Raw genomic sequence first — 22338 nt, 5'->3', positions numbered from 1 at the left:
ATATATCTACTATATGATATATGATATAACCGGCTTTCTAAAAGGTTGGGTAAACTATAGTATCCTGTGGATATTTTGTCTGAAGCTGCTGAAGAACAAACTTGCACAGAAAACCAGTAAAGTAAGTTTAAATGTAATTATACTCATGTAGAGGTGATTAAAAGTGGCATTATTCTTCTTTGGTTGTAACTTTAGCATACAGCGACATCTTCTGGTGATACAACAGATGGGAATGACATTGATCATACTAGTATTTTTAGTAGCCAACAGTAGACCCTATATTGGTAATGATAGAGTCATCGGTTCTCTTCAGTCAGTTTGCAAAACATTTTTCTTGCTAGTAAGTTAAGTGTAAATATAGCACATTGGGATGTGTAAAACTTACTCCTCAGCCTAAAGTATCCCCACAGTGGTACCGAGTTTGCGCCAGGTGTGTGCCGAATTGGGAGAAAGTAGTACTCGCTAAGCAAGCAGTGTGGCGTCATTTACATAAGCACAATGGTAAAGACAATCGCACTTACTGGTAATTGTTGATTGTAAACCTAAACAGAGGACGCAAATTTACATGAAGTGGAGATTAATCTGGTTTGAAAAAAGCTTTTCTATCTGCAACGTTATGCTATTCAATATACTGAATAAATTAGTATTCAAAATGTTTGTGTACTTGACAATGTTTCTCCCAATCATTCGTCAAGCCTGTCTGCTCTCAGGGAATGAAGGTCTCTCTGACCTTTCTCTTCCTGTCTCTCCTTTGAGTTGCAGCAAAGATATGATGATTTATTCCTCTAAGTCTGAATCCTATCTGGTTGCAGTCTCCTGACCTGGCACTGGTCTCTGAAGACACAGACATAATCTACCAATGACTAAAAGCACAGCAGAACATACAATCAAACGATCGTTGCCAAATATGCCCCTGTCAGACCGCCTTTGACACAACCTCTGTCTCTCTTTCCCCACTGTCATCCTCTCACTATCGGATCGATAAAATAAAATGAATGCCTTAGTACATATTTTTTTATGGTTTCTCATACCTGACATATGCACTTGAGGAAGTGGTAGTAGACGAAAGGGCCAAGAAAGCAAATCCCTCTTCTGAGGACCAGTGCCAACACCTGCCTCTCCACGATAATAACACTGTCCTTTTTCCAGAGTAGTTGTTTCCCCCAAGGAAGCTGATTTATTTAACTGACTCTAAAAAAAGAAGAAACATTGGAAGAAGACAACTGTGAAATGCTGTACAGCTACATCGTGTGTGTGTGTGTGTGTGTGTGTGTGTGTGTGCGTGTGTGTGTGTGTGTGTGTGTGTGTGTGTGTGTGTGTGTGTGTGTGTGTGTGTGTGTGTGTGTGTGTGTGTGTGTGTGTGTGTGTGTGTGTCCAGATGTTCAGCGCGTCAGACTCTTCATGATCAGAGCAGATAAGAGTAAGGAAAGAGTGAGGTCCATCAGGTCATGTTACTCTGACATGTAAATGTTACGTACAGCTGAGGAAGCTGTAGCATACGTTTTCATGTCCAAGACTACTCTTTAAATAACCACTGGTTATCACCCCTTGTGGTGGTTGATGACTGCTGCAAACATCCAGAGCCTACTCACACAGTACATGTAAGGCTATTGTGAGCTATGAGATGCAGCTTGAAGAAGCTCTATCTTATACAGTGGTCTAAAATGTTTTTATTGTTAGTACGTTAAGTGTAAGCAAAGTTATTGACAATAGCACAAAGTTTATTGTTCAATACACAGTGGGCCCTTATCGATATTACAAGCAGTGAAGATCAACCTGACATTTACATTCATATCAATCTACATTTTATTTATATCTTCAAATGCTGGATGTTAGCCATTGATTATGCTGAATAAATTAGTTAATAGATGCAAAAGCAAGCTGTGGGTATATGACACTGTTTCTCCCATCATGCATTAATCCCGTCCTGCTCTCTTGTGAATTAAGAACTTTCTCTGAGTTGACTTCCTCTTCCTGTCTCTCCTTTGAGTTGCAGACTCCTGGGCCACCGATGCTTGTCTCTGAAAACACAGAGAGACATAAATATCCCTGAATGAATACAAGTGCAGCAGAACATACAACATTCACAGTATACTAATAGTAACAACCCCCCATCACCCACTAGGCTACACTGGGGAGGCAGGGGGAGAAAGGTTGCAAGTTCAAATCCCCGAGCTGACAAGGTACAAAATCTGTCGTTCTGCCCCTGAACAGGCAGTTAACCCACTGTTCCTAGGCGGTCATTGAAAATAAGACTTTGTTCTTAACTGACTTGCCTAGTTAAATAAAGGTAAACAAAAAAAACAACATCTGTCAATATTAGACCCACTCAATCAGAAAGAGACAATCATCACTGTTATACTAGTTTGAGGGATTGAATGGTGAAGTGTAGATATAAGTGATGATCACAAATGTGTAGGGTGTGGAATGTAGGATGTGGTGACATGGTATATCTGTTACCTGTGTGATTTATATTTATATTTCAACTTTATTTAACTAGGCAAGTCAGTGAAGAACAAATTATTATTTTAAAATTACGGCCTACCCCGGACGATGCTGGGTCAACTGTGCGCCGCCCTATGGGACTCCCCATCACGGCCGGTTGTGATACAGCTCGGGATCTAACCAGGTTCTGTAGTGACGTCTCTATCACTGAGATGCAGTGCCTTAGACCGCTGCACCACTGGGGAACTGTGGCAAGTGATGAGAAGCCCATAAATTACAGACCTCCTATGAGTACCAGCATCAACACCGGTTGGTCAACACATGAAATAAAGATGTACATATAGTATAGCACGTGCATTAACTATGGTCCTAGACAAAAATTGTTACCAGTATATTCTGTAATTTGTTTATTTATAATGTGATTTATCTGGTAAAATAAGAGAACATGATTGAACATAATGCTGCAGTATTTGGCAATAAGTATTCAGCAAGGAATGGATAAGGATTGATCAGAGGATAAGTATTCAGCCAGGAATGGAGGATAAGTATTCAGCCAGGAATGGATAAGGAATGGACAAGGATTGATCAGAGGATAAGTATTCAGCCAGGAATGGAGGATAAGTATTCAGCCAGGAATGGATAAGGAATGGACAAGGATTGAGCAGAGGATAAGTATTCAGTCAGGAATGGATAAGGATTGATCAGAGGATAAGTATTTAGCCAGGAATGGATAAGGCTGGTCAGAGGATATGGCTACCTATGATGGTCAAATTCAACTTCATTATCCTTACACCCCATACACCTGTTACTGCACAACTGTAGAGCCATGTGTCAGTCAGCTCTGCATCAGAGATCCTCATCTCTAGGCGTAACAGGATCAACATTCATCCTGTCTGAAGGGAAGTTGCTCATAGTTTTATTAGAGCAAAAATCACAACTGGGTCTTTTTTTCCCGATGACTTGATAAGTAGTCATGGATACATTGCCCATCAAAGCAACACTTTCCCCTAAAGAAGCTGATTTATTTAACTGGCAATCTGCTGGATGTTTAGTTGACTAAAATTGAAAGAACAAAATGGAAGAGGACAACTGTGAAATACTGCGAATACGTACAGTATACTGTACAGACAAAAAAAGGTGTCAGCCAGCAAATTAACAGTGTGTGTGTATTTGTATTTATTATGAATCCCAAATAGTTCCTGCCAAGGCAGAAGCTACTCTTCCTGGGGTCCAGCAAAATTAATGCAGTTTATACAATTTAAAAAACATTACAATGTATTCACAACAGATTTCAGAACACATTAAGCACGCATATTAAGTATATGACCTCAGGCCACTACTCTACTACCACATATCTTTTGTGTGTGTTTATGTATGTGTCTGTGCCTGTATTTTTATTTTTAAAATGATCTGAATCGACTGCTTGCATCAGTTACTTGATGTGGAATAGAGTTCCATGTTGTCATGGTTCTATGTAGTCTGTTCTGGACTTGGGGGCTGTGAAGAGACCTCTGGTGGCATGTCTCGTGGAGTATGCATGGGTGTCCGAGCTGTGTGTCAGTAGTTCAAACAGACAGCTCTGTGCATTTAACATGTCAATACCTCTCACAAATACAAGTAGTGAAGAAGTCAATCTCTCAACTTTGAGCCAGGAGAGATTGACATGCATATTATTAATGTTAGGTCTCTGTGTACATCCAAGGGCCAGCCGTGCTGCCCTGTTCTGAGCCAATTGCAATTTTCCTAAGTCCCTCTGGCACCTGACCACATGACTGAACAGTAGTCCATGTGTGACAAACCTAGGGCCTGTAGGACCTGCCAGTGCTTTTAAGAATGCAGAGCAGTGCTTTATTAAGGACAGGCTTCTCTATATCTTAGCTACTGTTGTATCAATATGTTTTGATCATGACAGTTTACAATTCAGGGTTACTCTAAGCAGTTTAGTCACTTCAGTTTGCTCAATTTCCACGTTATTCATTGCAAGATTTAGTTGGTTTAGGTTTTAGTGAATGATTTGTCCCCAATACAGTGCTTTTAGTTTTTTTTTTAATATTTAGGACTAACTTGTTCCTTGCCACTCATTTTGAAACTAACTGCAGCTCTTTGTTAATTGTTACAGTCATTTCAGTCTGTAGTAGCTGAGATGTAAAGTGTTGAGTACTCCGCATCCATAGACACTCTGCTTTATTCAAAGCCAATGTTAGAAAAGATTGAAAAAGTAAGGGGCCTAGACAGCCACTCTGGGGAATTCCTGGTTCTACCTGGATTATGTTGGAGAGGCTTCCATTAAAGAACACCCTCTGTGTTCTGTTAGACAGGTAGTGGCAACCCTCCATTCAGGGCAGGTGGGGCTCTGACCCACATTTTTAGCAAAATAAATAAAATCTTATTGTTTTTTGGGGGGGGCTTGTCTGTTTTGCATGTTATTTTGGCATAATACTTGTCACATACCAATTTGCAAACAATGTTAAAAAAAATATATATATATCATTGAGTTAATTAAGCCGCATACAAACATGGTTTCTTTTGTGCTTTCTTGAGTAAGGCAGCTACAGAGTGCAGGTGTTTCACCCTAGTTCAGTGCTTTCTGTGTGTGTGTGTGTGTGGGGGGGGGGGGGGCAAGCCAGCAGAAAATACAGAGCGTTGTGCTGTGATTGGCTCAGTGTACTTATTTATTTTATTTATCCGTTATTTCACTGAGAACACGGGGTTACGACACAGAGGAGAGGAGGGGATGAATGGGCCAATTGTAAACTGGGGATTATTAGGTGACCGTGATGGTTTAGGGCCAGATTGGGAATAAGGTGCCATGGGATCTTTAATGACCTCAGAGAGTCAGGACACCCATTTAACATCCCATCCAAAAGACAGCACCCTACTCAGGGCAGTGTCAATCACTGCCCTGTGGCATAGGGATATTTTTTTAGACAAGAGGAAAGAATGCCTCCTACTGGCCATCCAACACCACTTCCAGCAGCATCTGGTCTCCGAGCCAGGAACTGACCAGGACAAACCCTGCTTAGCTTCAGAAGCAAGCCAGCAGTGGTATGCAGGATTGTATCCTGCTGGGATAACTTGAATGCCACTCCTGGGGACACTACGTCACCGCCAAGTCTAAGGGTAGAGCTAGAAAATTCTAGCCCCTTGGGTGCTGCCATAGAGTTACATTGGAAGTGCCCCTCCAAGAAGGCTCAAAGGTCATTGGCCACAGATAAAATTATGTTAAATCACATTACATGTACAGTAGCTTTGGACTGATCATGTCAACATCATACTTTCAAAATCTTAGCTAGCAGTCATCATCATGAATCAAGTCGACAATCTACTGGCAAATCCTTTTTAATCCTTGTCATATGAATATAAATACTGAAGAGAAATTATAGATAAAACGTATTGGTGCTCATCGGCCATTGCACATGAGCATTACATAACAAGTTGGAAATCGCAAATTCAACAGTGAGTGGTTTGGAAGGAATCAGTGACAGTGGCTAACTGCAAGCATTGCAAAGCAATCACAAGCCTGCTATTCAGTGGAGTGGCTGTGTGGTCCCAAATCTGGGATTAAGGGGCTATTTTCCAAGTTTAAAATGATAAACATTCAACATTGGCCATGCTGTCAATGAAGCGTGATTTGTACTGTGCCCAAAACATCTGTTAACTTGACTTCAGTGAGTTCAAGACAACTGGGAAGTCGGGAATAAACGAGCTCCAATTGGAAAAATATGATTTGAACGGTCATCCAATTCAGAATTGTAAATCTGGCATCTTTCTAGAGCTACGACCTGAAGATCAATGACATCATCATGATTCGATTTAGCTTTTTTCTGAGATCCCAGTTATTTTGAAATCACCATAAATCCAGAGAAAGCCAGACTTTGATGACAATATTTGCCCATGAAGGACCACCATGCCACCTTCCTGTTCAAGTGAGCACCGCACAACAAGGGGGGTCCAAAAATGTATTGTATGCTGCTGCATAAATTATGTAATATACCAGGGAGATATATGTATACTGTAGCTAAGAAAGTAATACTAAGTGTATGTTGTGTAGTAAGCTGTGAGTAGCCCATGTACCTCGCCCTAATAATTTGGTTTATTTACCCCTCTTAATTTCACCTACTGTTCTGACTTGATGGTGCACATGCAGCCTATAACCTGTTTTAGAGAAATGTAATAATTGAATATTGTAAGAGCTTTCATTGTCTGCTTATATGCCCCCTTTATTTATCCTATGGTTCTGACTTGGTGTACAGGAGGAGCACCAAGAATGCCCCATGTTCTGAATACTGTCACTGTACATTTGAAAAGTGCTAAACAAATAGTTATATAGACTATGGCCGTCCTAGCACGCTCATTAATATCCTAATCTAAATTGCATCTTATCCTCTTATCATTCCCCTATGCCATAGTTTGTACATCTCAATTGTTATTAGAAACCACATTTGTTTAAGCAAGTCAGACATATCAGCTATATATATTTAAAAGGCAGTAAATTAGGCTGAATGAACAATTTCGCTGCCAGACAAGGCTCTGCTGATAGCCAGGTGTAGCGGTGGTAAGGTGTTTGGACTGCTGTTGGGACAGCTTTATGTAGGCCGTTTGTGAGCACCGTCTGTCACGGTTATAGTGGTTGATGTGTTGTATTGTATAGTGTAGTGGCTTTACTGGCATGCTTTCTACTTTCTCTTTTTTTGCCCCACCAAGATGGGCATGCTAAAATCGCCACTGTAGACCGGTAACTCTTTATCCACGATATAGCAGGGGTGTAAAGCCAGAACACATACGTTTTTCCAGCAGCAGACTATGATCAATTTCTCTCAGCCAATCATCAGTCATAAGTGCGGTGCTTGTTGAATGTCCTTCTCTATAAGCGTGCTGAAAGTATGTTGTCAATTTGTTTATTGTCAAATAGCATTGTATCTGGTCAAACACCATTTTTTCCAAAAGTTTACTAAGGGTTGGTAAAAGGCTGATTGGTCGGTTATTTGAGCCAGTAAAGGGGGCTTTACTATTCTTGGGTAGCGGAATGACTTTAGCTTCCCTCCAGGCCTGAGGGAACACACTTTCTAGTAGACTTACATTTAATATGTGGCAAATAGGAGTGCCAATATTGTCCTCTATAAACCTCAGTAATTTCCCATCCAAGTTGTCAGACCCTGGTGGCTTGTCATTGTTGATAGACAACAATCATTTCCGCACTTACTTTACGAATTCAAATTGACAATGCTTGTCTTTCATAATTTGGTCAGATATACTTTGTGTGTGTACAATTGAAATTACATTTGTTGACATCCTAACATATTAACCATGGCATGTTGATATATCACTACTGTATGCAGCATACACTTGTCTTGTTGTTACTAACAACAGTGAATTGATTCCATAAAACGATTTAATTTTTAATTTTTAAATAACAATCTTCCAAATGTGCCCCTCCGGACGGTTTTGAGATGCTATTGACAGTTTTGGGTGGTCTCGAAGTTCGGCCCCCTGCGCCAGAAAGGGGCGGACTTGTGGATTGAGGTAATCGGAGTAAACAGTAAAGATGGCGACGTCTGGAGCAGGAGATGGGTGCTCCAGCCTGAACGGGTTCGTTTCCGAGATAGAACAGAAACAATTTACAGACCTGCCAGCCGAATTACTTGAGTACATCTTATGCTTTCCTGTCCTTAAACATGTCGACATTTGCAACGTGTCCTGTAGCTGCAAGCGGCTACACGACGTTTGCCACGGCAGGGGGAAGGTCTGGGGACACCAGTACAAACTCAGGTGAACTGACATTATTATCATCTTGTTAGCAATCTTGCTAACTAGAGCTTTGACTCTCTAACGCTAATTGGCATCTAAATCGCAGTTGCCTCTCTAAAATATTAGATCTATTTCAGTACAGTCAGAACAGATCTGTTATAGCGAGCAAGCAAAGGGAGCTGTCTAACGGCCGTTGACTTTCTGCTGATGCACCACATTTGACATCACACAAAGCAGTAGGTACTATAGTCAGTTTAGCTAGGCAGCTGTACTAATAAAATGTCTCAGTCAAAATAACAATTTCACAATTATTGTCTTGTGCCGCTGAGGACAGCTATTGAAATTGTGTGACCTTGAATGGTGGGAAATACAGTGATTGGGCTGCAGGTCTTGTGTAACGTTAGTTGTAAAAATCAGTTGGTTTGACATGGCACTTTGTTTTTCCCATGCTGTAACGTAGTGGTTCAGAATATATTGGTATTCTTTGAAGGCCACCAACTATCAGCAAGCTACTTATCATTTGCAATTTATGTACTGCCTTTTGAGGTCAATTTCGATTATTATTATTTTTAAACATGAAATGCATTATGAAACGATGACTTTAAAATGTTTTTCTGAGTTTTTTTAATGGCAATTCCACAGCCTAAACAGAACATATCCCATCGTCTCTGATCAGGTCCACATTGGGTAGACATCAATAGAAACACAGGAAATTACTATGTATTATTTCAGTTGTGTATATTACTTAGTTTTTATTTGATTACTTTCTTATTTTTCATTCCTTAAAAGTCACCATCTCATCTGCTCAGGCAGTAGCGGTCAGCCAGGCCATCTAACATTGTCATCCCCATACTGTACTGTCTTTAGTCATCCTATTTATACTGAACAAAAATATAAATGCAACATGCAAGGACGATGTGATGTCTTTAGTAGTTAGCTACTGTGGTTGTCATTCTGACTTAGCCTAGCTATACTGACCTAAAATGTAAATGCAACATGCAGCAATTTCAAAGATTTTACTGAGTTACAGTTCATCTAAGGAAATCATTCAATTTAAATAAATAAATTAGGCCCTCATCTATGAATTTTACATAACTGGGCAGGGGTGTGACCCTGGGTGGCCCTGGGAGGGCATATGCCCACCCACTTGGGAGCCAGGCCCAGCCAATCAGAATGAGTTTTTTTCCCCCCACAAACGGGCTTTATTACAGACAATACTCCTTAGTTTTATCAGCTGTCCAGGCGGCTGGTCTCAGACGATCCTGCAGGTGAAGAATCCGGATGTGGAGGTCCTGGGCTGGCGGGGTTACACATGAAGTCAGTTGGACTTATAGCCAACTTCTATAAAACAATGTTGGAAGGGGCTTATGATAAATTAACATTCAATTCTCTGGCAACAGCTCTGGTGGACATTCTGGCAGTCGGCATGCCAATTGCACTCTCTCTCAACTTGAGTCATCTTTGGCATTGTGTTGTGTGACACAACTGCTCATTTTAGAGTGGCTGTTTATTGTCCCCAGCACAAGGTGGACCTGTGTAATGATCATGCTGTTTAATCAGCTTCTTGATATCCAACACCTGTCAGGTGGATGGAATATCTTGGCAAAGGAAAAATGCTCACTAACAGGGATGTAAACACATTTGTGCACAAAATGTGAGAGAAATAAGCTTTTTGTGCATATGGAAAATGTCTGGGATCTTTTCTTTCAGCTCATGAAGCATGGGACCCTTTACATGTTGCCTTTTTTATAATTTTATTCAGTATAGCTAGGCTGCCAACGTGTGCTGCAGAGCTGTCGGACAATCATTTCATGAGTTCATAAAAGTAGATAAGGCATACTTTCACATTGTCTCTGGCCCTCTTGTCGTTGTTGTGTACGTTCCTCTCTCAGGTGGTCTGTGTGTATCTAACGTAACGTAGCAGATGTACAGGTGTGTTCTTCCAGAGATCTATCTAATGACGAGATGCTCAAGTCTCCGCCCTAACAATGGGAGTCGTTGTCCCGAAGGTGGGAAGGCAGGTGACAAACAGGTCCAAAATAAACCCATAGAAACGCATTGGGGTTGTTTTTGGTGAGAGTAAAACCTTTCGCTTTGCCTCTTCCTCTCTGATCTGTCTGAACCGCAAATCAAACTGCTGCAAGGGATTATGACCATTGTTGTTAATTACTACGTTTCTGATCTGATCTAGGTTGAATATTTGCTTAATGAAAACTACAACTCCTTTAATCCCTGCATCGCACATAGTTCTTGATTTGATTTATTTTGTGAATGATTTGATTTCTCTCTAGAGAAATGTGTTGCTGTCTGTTCACACTGCTATGCTTTATCTTGGCCAGGTCGCAGTTGTAAATGAGAACTTGTTCTCAACTAGCCTACCTGGCTAAATAAAGGTGAAATATAAAAAAAATAAACAGAATTGAAGTAATTCAACCGACATTGGTCAATTAGTTGTTTAATAACCAAAAAAAAAAAAATGTTGGTTAATCGTTCAGCACTAAATTGAAGCCTAATGCAGATTGCAGACATTGGATGCTTTTGGATTGTTTTATTGTGAGTGATCATGTGTCAGACTGTCACACACCTCAAGTCAATACTTTATATGGCTAACTGTCTGCCTTAACTTTCTGACTGCAGTCCCTTTTCCTACACTCCCCAGATGGCCAAGATTGCAGAAGCATTACCGCCAGAACGAGTGCTGTGATTGGCTGAAAGAATACAGAACGCGGCACACTGTTGGTCTACAAATACGACGAACAGTTGTATCCATCTCCCAGAGATTCTTCACGGAAGTTGTAAGTGATGTCTTTAGTAGTAAGCTGCCATTGTTATTGTCCTTCTGATTCAGCCTAGCTATACTGAACAAAAATATAAATGCAACAATTTCAAATGTTTTACAGTTCATATAAGGAAATCAGTACATTTTTAATATTCATTAGGCCCTACAGTGCCTTGCGAAAGTATTCGGCCCCCTTGAACTTTGCGACCTTTTGCCACATTTCAGGCTTCAAACATAAAGATATAAAACTGTATTTTTTTGTGAAGAATCAACAACAAGTGGGACACAATCATGAAGTGGAACGACATTTATTGGATATTTCAAACTTTTTTAACAAATCAAAAACTGAAAAATTGGGCGTGCAAAATGATTCAGCCCCTTTACTTTCAGTGCAGCAAACTCTCTCCAGAAGTTCAGTGAGGATCTCTGAATGATCCAATGTTGACCTAAATGACTAATGATGATAAATATAATCCACCTATGTGTAATCAAGTCTCCGTATAAATGCACCTGCACTGTGATAGTCTCAGAGGTCAGTTAAAAGCGCAGAGAGCATCATGAAGAACAAGGAACACACCAGGCAGGTCCGAGATACTGTTGTGAAGAAGTTTAAAGACTGATTAGGATACAAAAAGATTTCCCAAGCTTTAAACATCCCAAGGAGCACTGTGCAAGCGATAATATTGAAATGGAAGGAGTATCAGACCACTGCAAATCTACCAAGACCTGGCCGTCCCTCTAAACTTTCAGCTCATACAAGGAGAAGACTGATCAGAGATGCAGCCAAGAGGCCCATGATCACTCTGGATGAACTGCAGAGATCTACAGCTGAGGTGGGAGACTCTGTCCATAGGAAAACAATCAGTCGTATATTGCACAAATCTGGCCTTTATGGAAGAGGGCAAGAAGAAAGCCATTTCTTAAAGATATCCATAAAAAGTGTTGTTTAAAGTTTGTCACAAGCCACCTGGGAGACACACCAAACATGCGGAAGAAGGTGCTCTGGTCAGATGAAACCAAAATTGAACTTTTTGGCAACAATGCAAAACGTTATGTTTGGCGTAAAAGCAACACAGCTCATCAACCACAACACACCATCCCCACTGTCAAACATGGTGGTGGCAGCATCATGGTTTGGGCCTGCTTTTCTTCAGCAGGGACAGGGAAGATGGTTAAAATTGATGGGAAGATGGATGGAGCCAAATACAGGACCATTCTGGAAGAAAACCTGATGGAGTCTGCAAAAGACCTGAGACTGGGACGGAGATTTGTCTTCCAACAAGACAATGATCCAAAACATAAAGCAAAATCTACAATGGAATGGTTCAAAAATAAACATATCCAGGTGTTAGAATGGCCAAGTCAAAGTCCAGACCTGAATCCAATTGAGAATCTGCTGTTCACAAATGCTCTCCATTCAACCTCACTGAGCTCGAGCTGTTTTGCAAGGAGGAATGGGAAAAAAATGTCAGTCTCTCGATGTGCAAAACTGATAGAGACATACCCCAAGTGACTTACAGCTGTAATCGCAGCAAAAGGTGGCGCTACAAAGTATTAACTTAAGGGGGCTGAATAATTTTGCACACCCAATTTTTCAGTTTTTGATTTGTTAAAAAAGTTTGAAATATCCAATAAATGTTGTTCCACTTCATGATTGTGTCCCACTTGTTGATTCTTCACAAAAAAATACAGTTTTATATCTTTATGTTTGAAGCCTGAAATGTGGCAAAAGTTCGCAAAGTTCAAGGGGGCCGAATACTTTCGCAAGGCACTGTAATCTATGGATTTCACATGACTGGGCAGGCCTAGAATTGCATTTTATATTTTTGCTCTGTGTACTTCATGGAGATGGAAAGAGGTGTTACTAACATTGTAAAAAAATGAGCATGAAAGATACTGTATTTATTGGCCATCCTAACCCCACCACATCATGCTCAATGTGACTGGGCTGGACTGATGGTGTATATGTGCATTGTGTGTGTGTGTTGAGCACATGCAAGCGTGTGTTCCCTGCGCTGCGTGCATGTGCGTGTAGTGGTGTCCGTATTTGAGTGTGTGTGAGCTGGGCTGGCCTCTTTAGCACTAACCCAGAGATCTGTAACGCAGCCTTGCGTTGGCCAGGTGCTGGGGGACAGCTTTGCTGAGATCGAGTCCCTCGGCGCCCCAGAGCACTTCTGTGAAGACGAGCTGCTCTCCATACTCAACTCCGACAGAAGGTAAAGACCATGTCCACACTCCAGTCCAGCACAACAACTATCTTTGGCCATTAATTCTGTGTTCTGTGTTAATCCTCCCTGGAGCGTTGTAACAATGCACTATGAAAATCTGTTTTTCTCCCTCCTCTCTTGCCTTCTTTCTCATCACTCTTTCCCCAATCTATCTTTCTCTCTCATTTTCACCTCCCTTGCTCTATCCCTCTTTTGCGCTCTCTCCCTCCCTCGCTCACTCTTTCTCCTATCTCTCTTCACACTCTCTCTGCCTCCCATAGCAAAAGCCTGACACTGAAGTACTATGCAAAGAAAATCCTTTATTTCCTGCGCCAGAAGAACATCCTGAGGAGTTTAAAGATGTTTCTGGAGCAGCCTGCAGAGCATCAGTCAGCCCTAGAGGGTGAGTCATGGACGTGGAATGGGCCTAGCCATACACTACATTGCACTTAGGTTGATAATAGACTTTCATGACTTGCAGTGTAAACAAGGCAGTGGTGGAAGAAGTACCCAATTGTCATACTTGAGTACAAGTAGAGATACGTTAATAGAAAATGACTCCAGTGAAAGTCGCCCAGTAAAACTACTTCAGTAAAAGTCTAAAATGTTGTTTTAAATATACTTAAGTATGAAAAGTAAATGTAATTGATAAAATGTACTTAAGTATCAAAAGTAAAAGTATAAATCATTTAAAATTCCTTATTTTAAGTAATCCACATTGCACCATTTTTTACTGTGTTGGGCACACTCCAACACAGTTTACAAATGAAGCATGTGTGTTTAGTGAGTCATCAGATCAGAGGCGGTAGGGATGACCAGGGATGTTCTCTTGATAAGTGCGTGAATTGGCCCATTTTCCTGCCCTGCAAAGCATTCAAAATGTAACAAGTACTTTTGGATGTCACGAAAATGTTTGGAGTAAAAAGTGCATTATTTTCTAATGTAGTGAAGTAAAAGTCTTCCAAAAATAAAAAATAGTCATGTAAAGTACAGATACCAAAAATAAAGACTTAAGTACTACTTGAAAGTATTTTTACTTAAGTACTTTACACCACTCAAACAAAGTAACGCTGAATAATATGGACATAATAACATACATGTGGAGTGGGCTTAGCCACACACTGCACTACACAATACACACTTATCCTAGTGACTAGTGTTAACAAACTCAGAGAAACAGCTTGGTAAGCATTGTCTTCTTGTGAATAATGTTGGGAATCTTGGGCATAATGAGGTGTTTAGGGGAAAAACCAATGTCTGTGTTTCCCTCTGCATTGTGGTTTTTGAAAATAACATAAGTAGAGTGAAAGTGTTAAGGTCATAAGAAAGAATGTGTATAACCAGCTTTTAACCGTGTATTTTTACAGTCTCCGATTGTCTCCTCTCCTGTTGTAGGAGCTCTGCTGGTAGACCAGTATTGTAACCCCCTGGCAGATGTGTCATTGGACGGTATATCCTCCCAGCTGGAGGAGATCACTGACAAGATCAAGAAGATGCTGCGGATAAAGAACCCCTCTCATCCAAGCCTGAGGGTCACACAAGGTTGGTCTGGACTGAGGAGTTGGAGAGAAACACATGTTCTCTCAGTGTCTCTGAGGAATGAATACAAAGAGCTTATTCCAAAGCAAAAAAAACAGTCTTCATGTGGAAAAGTAGTCTTCATGTGGATTTGAAGCAGAATAATTAGTCTGTCGTTTTGAGTCCATGCACGTTCATATTGACATACGATCCTTTTTTGTTCTGAAAATGCCAAACTTGATTTTAGAGTTAACTCGTCCTTTAAAATATCTAACCAGGTACAGTTGAAGTCAGAAGTTTACATACACCTTAGCCAAATGCATTTAAACTCAGTTTTTCACAATTCCTGACATTTAATCCTAGTAAAAAATTCCCTGTCTTAGGTCAGTTAGGATCACCACTTTATTTTAAGAATGTGCAATGTCAGAATAATAGTAGCGAGAATGATTTATTTCAGCTTTTATTTCTTTCATCACATTCTCTGTGGGTCAGAAGTTTACATACTCTCAATTAGTATTTGGCAGCATTGCCTTTAAATTGTTTAACATGGGTCAAACGTTTCGGGTAGCCTTCCACAAGCTTCCCACAATAAATTGGATGAATTTTGGCCCATTCCTCCTGACTGAGCTGGTGTAACTGAGTCAGGTTAGTATGCCTCATTTTCTATAGGATTGAGGGCAGGGCTTTGGGATGGCCACTCCAATACCTCGACTTTGTTGTCCTTAAGCCATTTTGCCACAACTTTGGAAGTATGCTTGAGGTCATTGTCCATTTGGAAGACCCATTTGCGACCAAGCTTTAACTTCCTGACTGATGTTTTGAGATGTTGCTTCAATATATCCACATCATTTTCCTCCTCATGATGCCATCTATTTTGTGAAGTGCACCAGTCCCTCCTGCAGCAAAGCACCCCCACAACATGATGCTGCCACCCCCGTGCTTCACGGTTGGGATGATGTTCTTCGGCTTGCAAGCCTCCCCCTTTTTCCTCCAAACATAATGATGGTCATTATGGCCAAACAGTTCAATTTTTGTTTCATTAGACCAGAGGACATTTCTCCAAAAAGTACGATCTTTATCACCATGTGCAGTTGCAAACCGAAGTCTGTCTTTTTTATGGCGGTTTGGAGCAGTGGCTTCTTCCTTGCTGAGCGGCCTTTCAGATTATGACGATTATAGGACTCGTTTTACTGTGGATATAGATACTTTTGTACCCGTTTCCTCCAGCATCTTCACAAGGTCCTTTGCTGTTGGTCTGGGATTGATTTGCACTTTTCGCACCAAAGTATGTTAATCTCTAGGAGACAGAACGAGTCTCCTTCCTCAGCGGTATGATGGCTGCGTGGTTCCATGGTGTTTATACTTGCGTACTATTGTTTGTACAGATGAACGTGGTACCTTCAGGCGTTTGGAAACTGCTCCCAAGGATGAACCAGACTTGTGGAGGTCTACAATTTTTCTGAGGTCTTGGCTAATTTCTTTTGATTTTAATATGATGTCAAGCAAAGAAGCACTGAGTTTGAAGGTAGGCCTTGAAATACATCCACAGGTTGACTCAAATGATGTCAATTAGCCTATCCGAAGCTTCTAAAGCCATGACACAATTTTCTGGAATTTTCCGAGCTGTTTAAAGGCACAGTCAACTTAGTGTACGTAAACCTCTGACTCACTGGAATTTGGATACAGTGAATGATAAGTAAAATAATCTGTCTGTAAACATTTGTTGGAAAAATTACTTGTGTCATGCACAAAGTAGATGTCCTAACCGACTTGCCTAAACTATAGTTTGTAAACAAGACATTTGTGGAGTGGTTGAGAAACAAGTTTTAATGACTACAGCAAGTGTATGTAAACTTCCGACTTCATCTGTAGGTCCTGAGTGTAAGTATAATTTTGTTTCATTCTCAGCCCTATTCTTCACTGATGTACTTTACAATGTGATCCTGTTTTCTGATTGTGTCTGGTTCTAGGCGATTGTTTTGCTGTAGATGACTTTGATCTCCAGAGACAGGTGGTCATTACCCTCAATGCTGTTTTATACGAGCATCTTCAGTACAAGGGCAACGAGTGTGACTACTACAACCCTCTCAACTCTTATATACACCAGGTATGAGCTATTACAACCCTCTCAACTCTTATATACACCAGGTATGAGCTATTACAACCCTCTCAACTCTTATATACACCAGGTATGAGCTACTACAACCCTGTCAACCTCTATATACACCAGGTATGAGCTACTACAACCCTCTCAACTCCTACATACACCAGGTATGAGCTACTACAACCCTCTCAACACCTACATACACCAGGTATGAGCTACTACAACCCTGTCAACCTCTATATACACCAGGTATGAGCTACTACAACCCTCTCAACTCCTACATACACCAGGTATGAGCTACTACAACCCTCTCAACTCCTATATACACCAGGTATGAGCTACTACAACCCTCTCAACTCCTACATACACCAGGTATGAGCTACTACAACCCTCTCAACTCCTACATACACCAGGTATGAGCTACTACAACCCTCTCAACTCCTACATACACCAGGTATGAGCTACTACAACCTTCAACTCCTATATACACCAGGTATGAGCTACTACAACCTTCAACTCCTATATACACCAGGTATGAGCTACTACAACCTTCAACTCCTATATACACTAGGTATGAGCTACTACAACCCTCTCAACTCCTGTATACACCAGGTATGAGATACTACAACCTTCAACTCCTATATACACTAGGTATGATCTACTACAACCCTCTCAACTCCTGTATACACCAGGTACAGTAGCTCAGAGAGGTTATAGAGGACATGGATGATGATGTTTTCCTTGGCCAGTATTCGCAAAGCGTGTCAGAGTTTTAGTTCTGATCAGTGTGTCTTTTCAATCATGATGAATAACAGTAGTTGGACAGGGGGACCTGATCCAAGATGAGCACTGTTACTCTGAGACCTTGTGAAAATGGGCCCTAGACTTGATTATTCAAATAAAGTGAAAGTCTATATAGGACCTTTTATAATGCTATATCAATCAACTAAGAAACATGACAGACATTATGTGGCTCTCATACTCCCATGTCTCCTCCCTACGTAGGTGTTGCTCCGCCGGACAGGCATTCCCATCAGCCTCTCTGTCCTTTACATGACGCTGGCCAGGAAACTGGGGGTTCAACTGGAGCCTGTCAACTTCCCCAATCACTTCCTGCTTCGCTGGTGCCAGCAACAAAGAGGGTAAGGGGCCAAAGTCTGAGAGGAAGTGAATGGAAGGCAAATGCTTCTTTAGTGATCAAGGACTATACGTTTTTCCATCCACTGGCATAGTTGTGCATAGAGACAATCCTAAAATTAATTGATCTTGATGGGATAGTTTAACGTATAGTTTTCAACTAGTTCATGATTGGGTGAAATTCAGTATTGCGCTCCCAAAAATGCTTGTTTTCAATATACCCAATGTAGCATTGTCTGCATTGCATGCCCGAAATCGCATCAAAGTAACATGTTTGTACTTGTATTGATAAAACCTCATGTCTCATTCAGGAGTGGGGACATCTATGATTTTGTGTACATTGACGCCTTCGGTAAAGGCAAGCAGCTGACGGCTAAGGAGTGCGAGTACCTCATTGGTCATCAGGTGACTGCAGACTACTACAATGCCATCAGTACAACAGAAGTGCTGTTAAGGATGGTGGGAAATCTGCTGAACATCGGCAAACGAGGGTAAGACTTATGAACATAGGAATGGGTTTTTTTCGGACTAATATATAAGTTATGCTTTTCTGACATCAGAAAATCTCCAACCGTACATCATGGAATTGAATCAATCCAAATGTTTCTTTTTTCCTGATTTTTCTATGTTGTCCTCAGGATCTCATCCTTGAGGTAATGTTAGAGTTGGTCAAAAATAAATTCCTATACTCAGCTGTCGCTGTTGTGGTATGAAACAACACTGTGTATCACTGTGCTATGTCATGCAGGGAGGGCAATGAAAAATCCTACCAGCTGCTGAGAGACTCTCTGGATCTCTACCTCACCATCAACCCAGACAACGTTCAGTACCTTCTACTACAGGCCAGACTCTACTTCCACCTGGGCATCTGGCCTGAGAAGGTTAGCATGATATTTCAACACGGCATAACTACATTTACATCTTGGTAATTTAGCAGACGCTCTTATCCAGAGCGACTCCCCCATGGGAATCGAACCCACAACCCTGGCGTTGCAAGCGTCATGCTCTACCAACTGAGCCCCATGAAACCCAAATACACTACATGGCCAAAAAGTAGGTGGACACCCCTTCATATTAGTGGATTCGGCTATTTCATCCACACCCGTTGCTGACCGGTGTATAAAATTGAGCACACAGCCATGCAATCTCCATAGACAAACAATGGCAGTAGAATGGCCTTACTTGAAGAGCTCGGTGACTTTCAACATTGCACCTTCATCGGATGCCACCTGTCCCAACAAGTCAGTTTGTTACATTTCTGCACTGCTAGTGCATAGTGCAGGATGCCCTGGTCAACTGTAAGTGCTGTTATTGTGAAGTGGAAACGTCTAGGAGCAACAACGGCTAAGCCGCAAAGTTTTAGGCCACACAAGCTCATAGAACTGTACCACCGAGTGCTGAAGCGCGCATGGTGTAAAATCCGTCTGTCGTCGGTTGCAACTGCCCATCGGAAGCTTTATGAAATGGGTTTCCATGGCCGAGCAGCCAAACACAACCTAAGATCCCCATGCACAATGCCAAGCGTCGGCTTGAGTGGTGTAAAGCTCAACACGTCTTCTCTGGAGTGATGAATCACTCTTCACCATCTTGCAGTCTGACAGAGGAATCTAGATTTGGCGGATGCCAAGAGAACGCTACCTGCCCAAATGCATAATGCCAACTGTAAAGTTGGTTGGATAAGGAATAATGTTCTGGGGCTGTTTTTCATGGTTCGAGACCCTTAGTTCCAGTGAAGGGAAATCTTAACGCTACAGCATACAAAGACATTCTAGACGATTCTGTGCTTTCAACTTTATGGCAACAGTTTGGGGAAAGCCCTTGTGCCCCTGTTTCAGCATGATAATGCCCCGTGCACAAAGCGAGGTCCATGAAATGTTCAGTGTGGGAAAACTTGGCTCAACCCCATCGAACACCTTCTTCCAACATCGAGTGGAAAGCCTTCCCAGAAGAGTGGAGGCTGTTATAGTAGCAAAGGGAGGACCAACTCTATATTAATGACCATGATTTTGGAATGAGATGTTGGACGAGCAGGTGTCCACATACTTTTGCCCATGTAGTGTACATGTAATTGGACTGAATGGCTTTACCCTGGCTTTGATACTGCAGATTTTTTGTAAAAAAAATAAATAAAATTGGTCTGCCTTTCTTTTTTTTTTAAGTTGTATTGTCACATACACCAGATATGTCCAGTGAAATGTGTTGTTTTACACGGCACCCCTGGAGCAAATAAGGGTGCCTTACTCAAGGGCACATAGGCAGATTATTTTTTTCGCCTCGTCTGCTCAGGTTTTCGAATCAGCAGCCTTTTAGTTACTGGCCCAATGCTCTAACCATTAACCTGCCTCTACCTGCTTACGACAGTCCAGAGCAGAGGACAAGCTTTCCCCAACTGATAATGACTGGTGTCTGACCCCTCTCCTGCCTCTTCCAGGTCCTCGACATCCTGCAGCACATCCAGGCGTTGGACCCGTCCCAACACGGGGCAGTGGGTTATCTGGTACAACACACCCTGGAACACATCCAGCACAAGAAACACCCTGTAGATCCAGAGGTGAAGAGACGCAGCGCCCCCGAACACCTAGAGCTGCAGTACAGTGTAGGCCTCATCATGAAACACAAGAGGTGGGTCTGAGCATTCAGTCTGTCCGAGCAGCCTGCCTGCTTCCCTGTCTGAGCAAACAGTCCGTCTGCATGTCTGTCTGTTTATCCATTCCGTCTATTAATCCTTCCTGTCTATCAATCCCTCAATCTTTCCATCTGTTTGTCCTTCCATCCATCCCTGAATCAGCTGTTTGTCCTCCACCACCCTCTATCTGGGTAAAGCTGCCATCCTCTGCTGTTGATTAACACTGTCAATGTAAAACTACTGTACTCTGTTGAATGGCAGAATAGCTATTTATGGAATACTACTTTTTATTATAATCATTGTGATTTATAAACCTATAGTGTGCCTTTTCCCCATGTGTGACACTGTGTGACTTCCCCCCTTCTCTCCAGGTCTGGCTATAACTGTGCAATCTATGGCTGGGACCCCAAGTGCACCATGAGCCAGGAGTGGATTACCACCATGAGGGTCCACCAGCTGTCCAGCGGGGCTAACCAGCCCTTCTACAACGTCTTAGTGCAGGACGGCACCTGCCGATACGCTGCCCAGGGTACATCTATACCAGAGACATTATCTTTCAGTGACATGTACAGTATGTCATTCTCAATGTCAGGGCAGTGGTAGTTCGTTAAGGAGGCATTCTGAGAAGAAACATGACAAATGTAATACTTGAAATGCTTATTGAAGAGTTATACATGCTGGATGAGTAAGGTGCTGGCCTATATACTTTCAAATGTATACAGAATATGCAGCTATCTTGTACAGTAACTTGCCTCGGCTCAGTTTGAGATTTCCTGTTAAATGATACGATACTTAGTATCTTTATGCCTCTTTTTCTCTCGTCTCCTAGAAAATCTAGAGCCCCATTCTGCCCCTCTGGAGATCGCTCACCCGGAGGTGGGACGCTACTTCTCAGAGTTCCATGACAGCCACTATGTTGCCAACGAGGAGCTGCAGACACGCTACCCAGAGGACATGGCAGAGACCCTGGGCACCGTACGGGACCTCTACCACAGACTGATGCCCAGCCCAGTGCAACAGGAGAGCCCCAACGGCCCAGAGGGACCTTCCCAGGAGAACCAGGGCAGCCAGGAGAACCAGGACACCATGCCCACATAGCTAAGCCTTCACTACTCCTCGGCCCCATTCAAAACAACCCCTAGTTCCTACCACCTAGGCACAGGTACATCTGAAAGGATTGGATGTGTATAAACAATATGTCAGAATTACAACTAGCCTGTCATAGGGCAGATTGTAGCTACTACTAGCCTGTCACAGGGCAGATTGTAGCTACTACTAGCCTGTCATAGGGCAGATTGTAGCTACTACTAGCCTGTCATAGGGCAGATTGTAGCTACTACTAGCCTGTCATAGGGCAGATTGTAGCTACTACTAGCCTGTCATAGGGCAGATTGTAGCTACTACTAGCCTGTCATAGGGCAGATTGTAGCTACTACTAGCCTGTCATAGGGCAGATTGTAGCTACTACTAGCCTGTCATAGGGCAGATTGTAGCTACTACTAGCCTGTCATAGGGCAGATTGTAGCTACTACTAGCCTGTCATAGGGCAGATTGTAGCTACTACTAACCTGTCACAGGGCAGATTGTAGCTACTACTAGCCTGTCACAGGGCAGATTGTAGCTACTACTAGCCTGTCATAGGGCAGATTGTAGCTACTACTAGCCTGTCATAGGGCAGATTGTAGCTACTACTAGCCTGTCATAGGGCAGATTGTAGCTACTACTAGCCTGTCATAGGGCAGATTGTAGCTACTACTAGCCTGTCACAGGGCAG

The 22338-nt window shown here is 42.0% G+C and overlaps 1 protein-coding gene across 2 annotated transcripts; it reads left to right on the top strand.

Annotated features, from left to right (window-relative positions):
- The first annotated feature begins 7988 nt into the window (after positions 1-7988).
- On the top strand, positions 7989-21872 carry LOC135513802 (F-box only protein 21-like). Of its 2 annotated transcripts, XM_064936736.1 has the most exons (13): positions 7989-8214; positions 10853-10988; positions 13079-13188; positions 13461-13582; positions 14575-14721; positions 16668-16804; positions 17807-17943; positions 18250-18429; positions 18577-18591; positions 18687-18819; positions 20370-20560; positions 20936-21093; positions 21394-21872. In XM_064936736.1, the coding sequence occupies exons 1-13, from the start codon at positions 7991-7993 to the stop codon at positions 21660-21662; spliced, it is 1959 nt and encodes a 652-aa protein (XP_064792808.1). In that variant the 5' UTR covers positions 7989-7990; the 3' UTR covers positions 21663-21872. The 2 variants fall into 2 exon arrangements, with proteins under 2 accessions (XP_064792808.1, XP_064792809.1); XM_064936737.1 differs by lacking the exon at positions 18577-18591.
- Positions 21873-22338: the final 466 nt, after the last annotated feature.

This window comes from Oncorhynchus masou, chromosome 25 (assembly GCF_036934945.1).
Source record: "Oncorhynchus masou masou isolate Uvic2021 chromosome 25, UVic_Omas_1.1, whole genome shotgun sequence".
Lineage (NCBI taxonomy): Eukaryota > Metazoa > Chordata > Actinopteri > Salmoniformes > Salmonidae > Oncorhynchus > Oncorhynchus masou.
Note: the sequence above shows the minus strand (reverse complement) of the source record. Positions and strands in the feature narration are given on the sequence as shown.

Coding starts and splice junctions, on each gene's coding strand:
- LOC135513802 (XM_064936736.1), top strand. CDS start 7,991: ATGGCGACGTCTGGAGCAGGAGATGGGTGCTCCAGCCTGAACGGGTTC. Junction 14,722..16,667: donor AAGCCTGAGGGTCACACAAG/GTTGGTCTGGAC, acceptor GTCTGGTTCTAG/GCGATTGTTTTGCTGTAGAT. Junction 16,805..17,806: donor TCAACTCTTATATACACCAG/GTATGAGCTATT, acceptor CTCCCTACGTAG/GTGTTGCTCCGCCGGACAGG.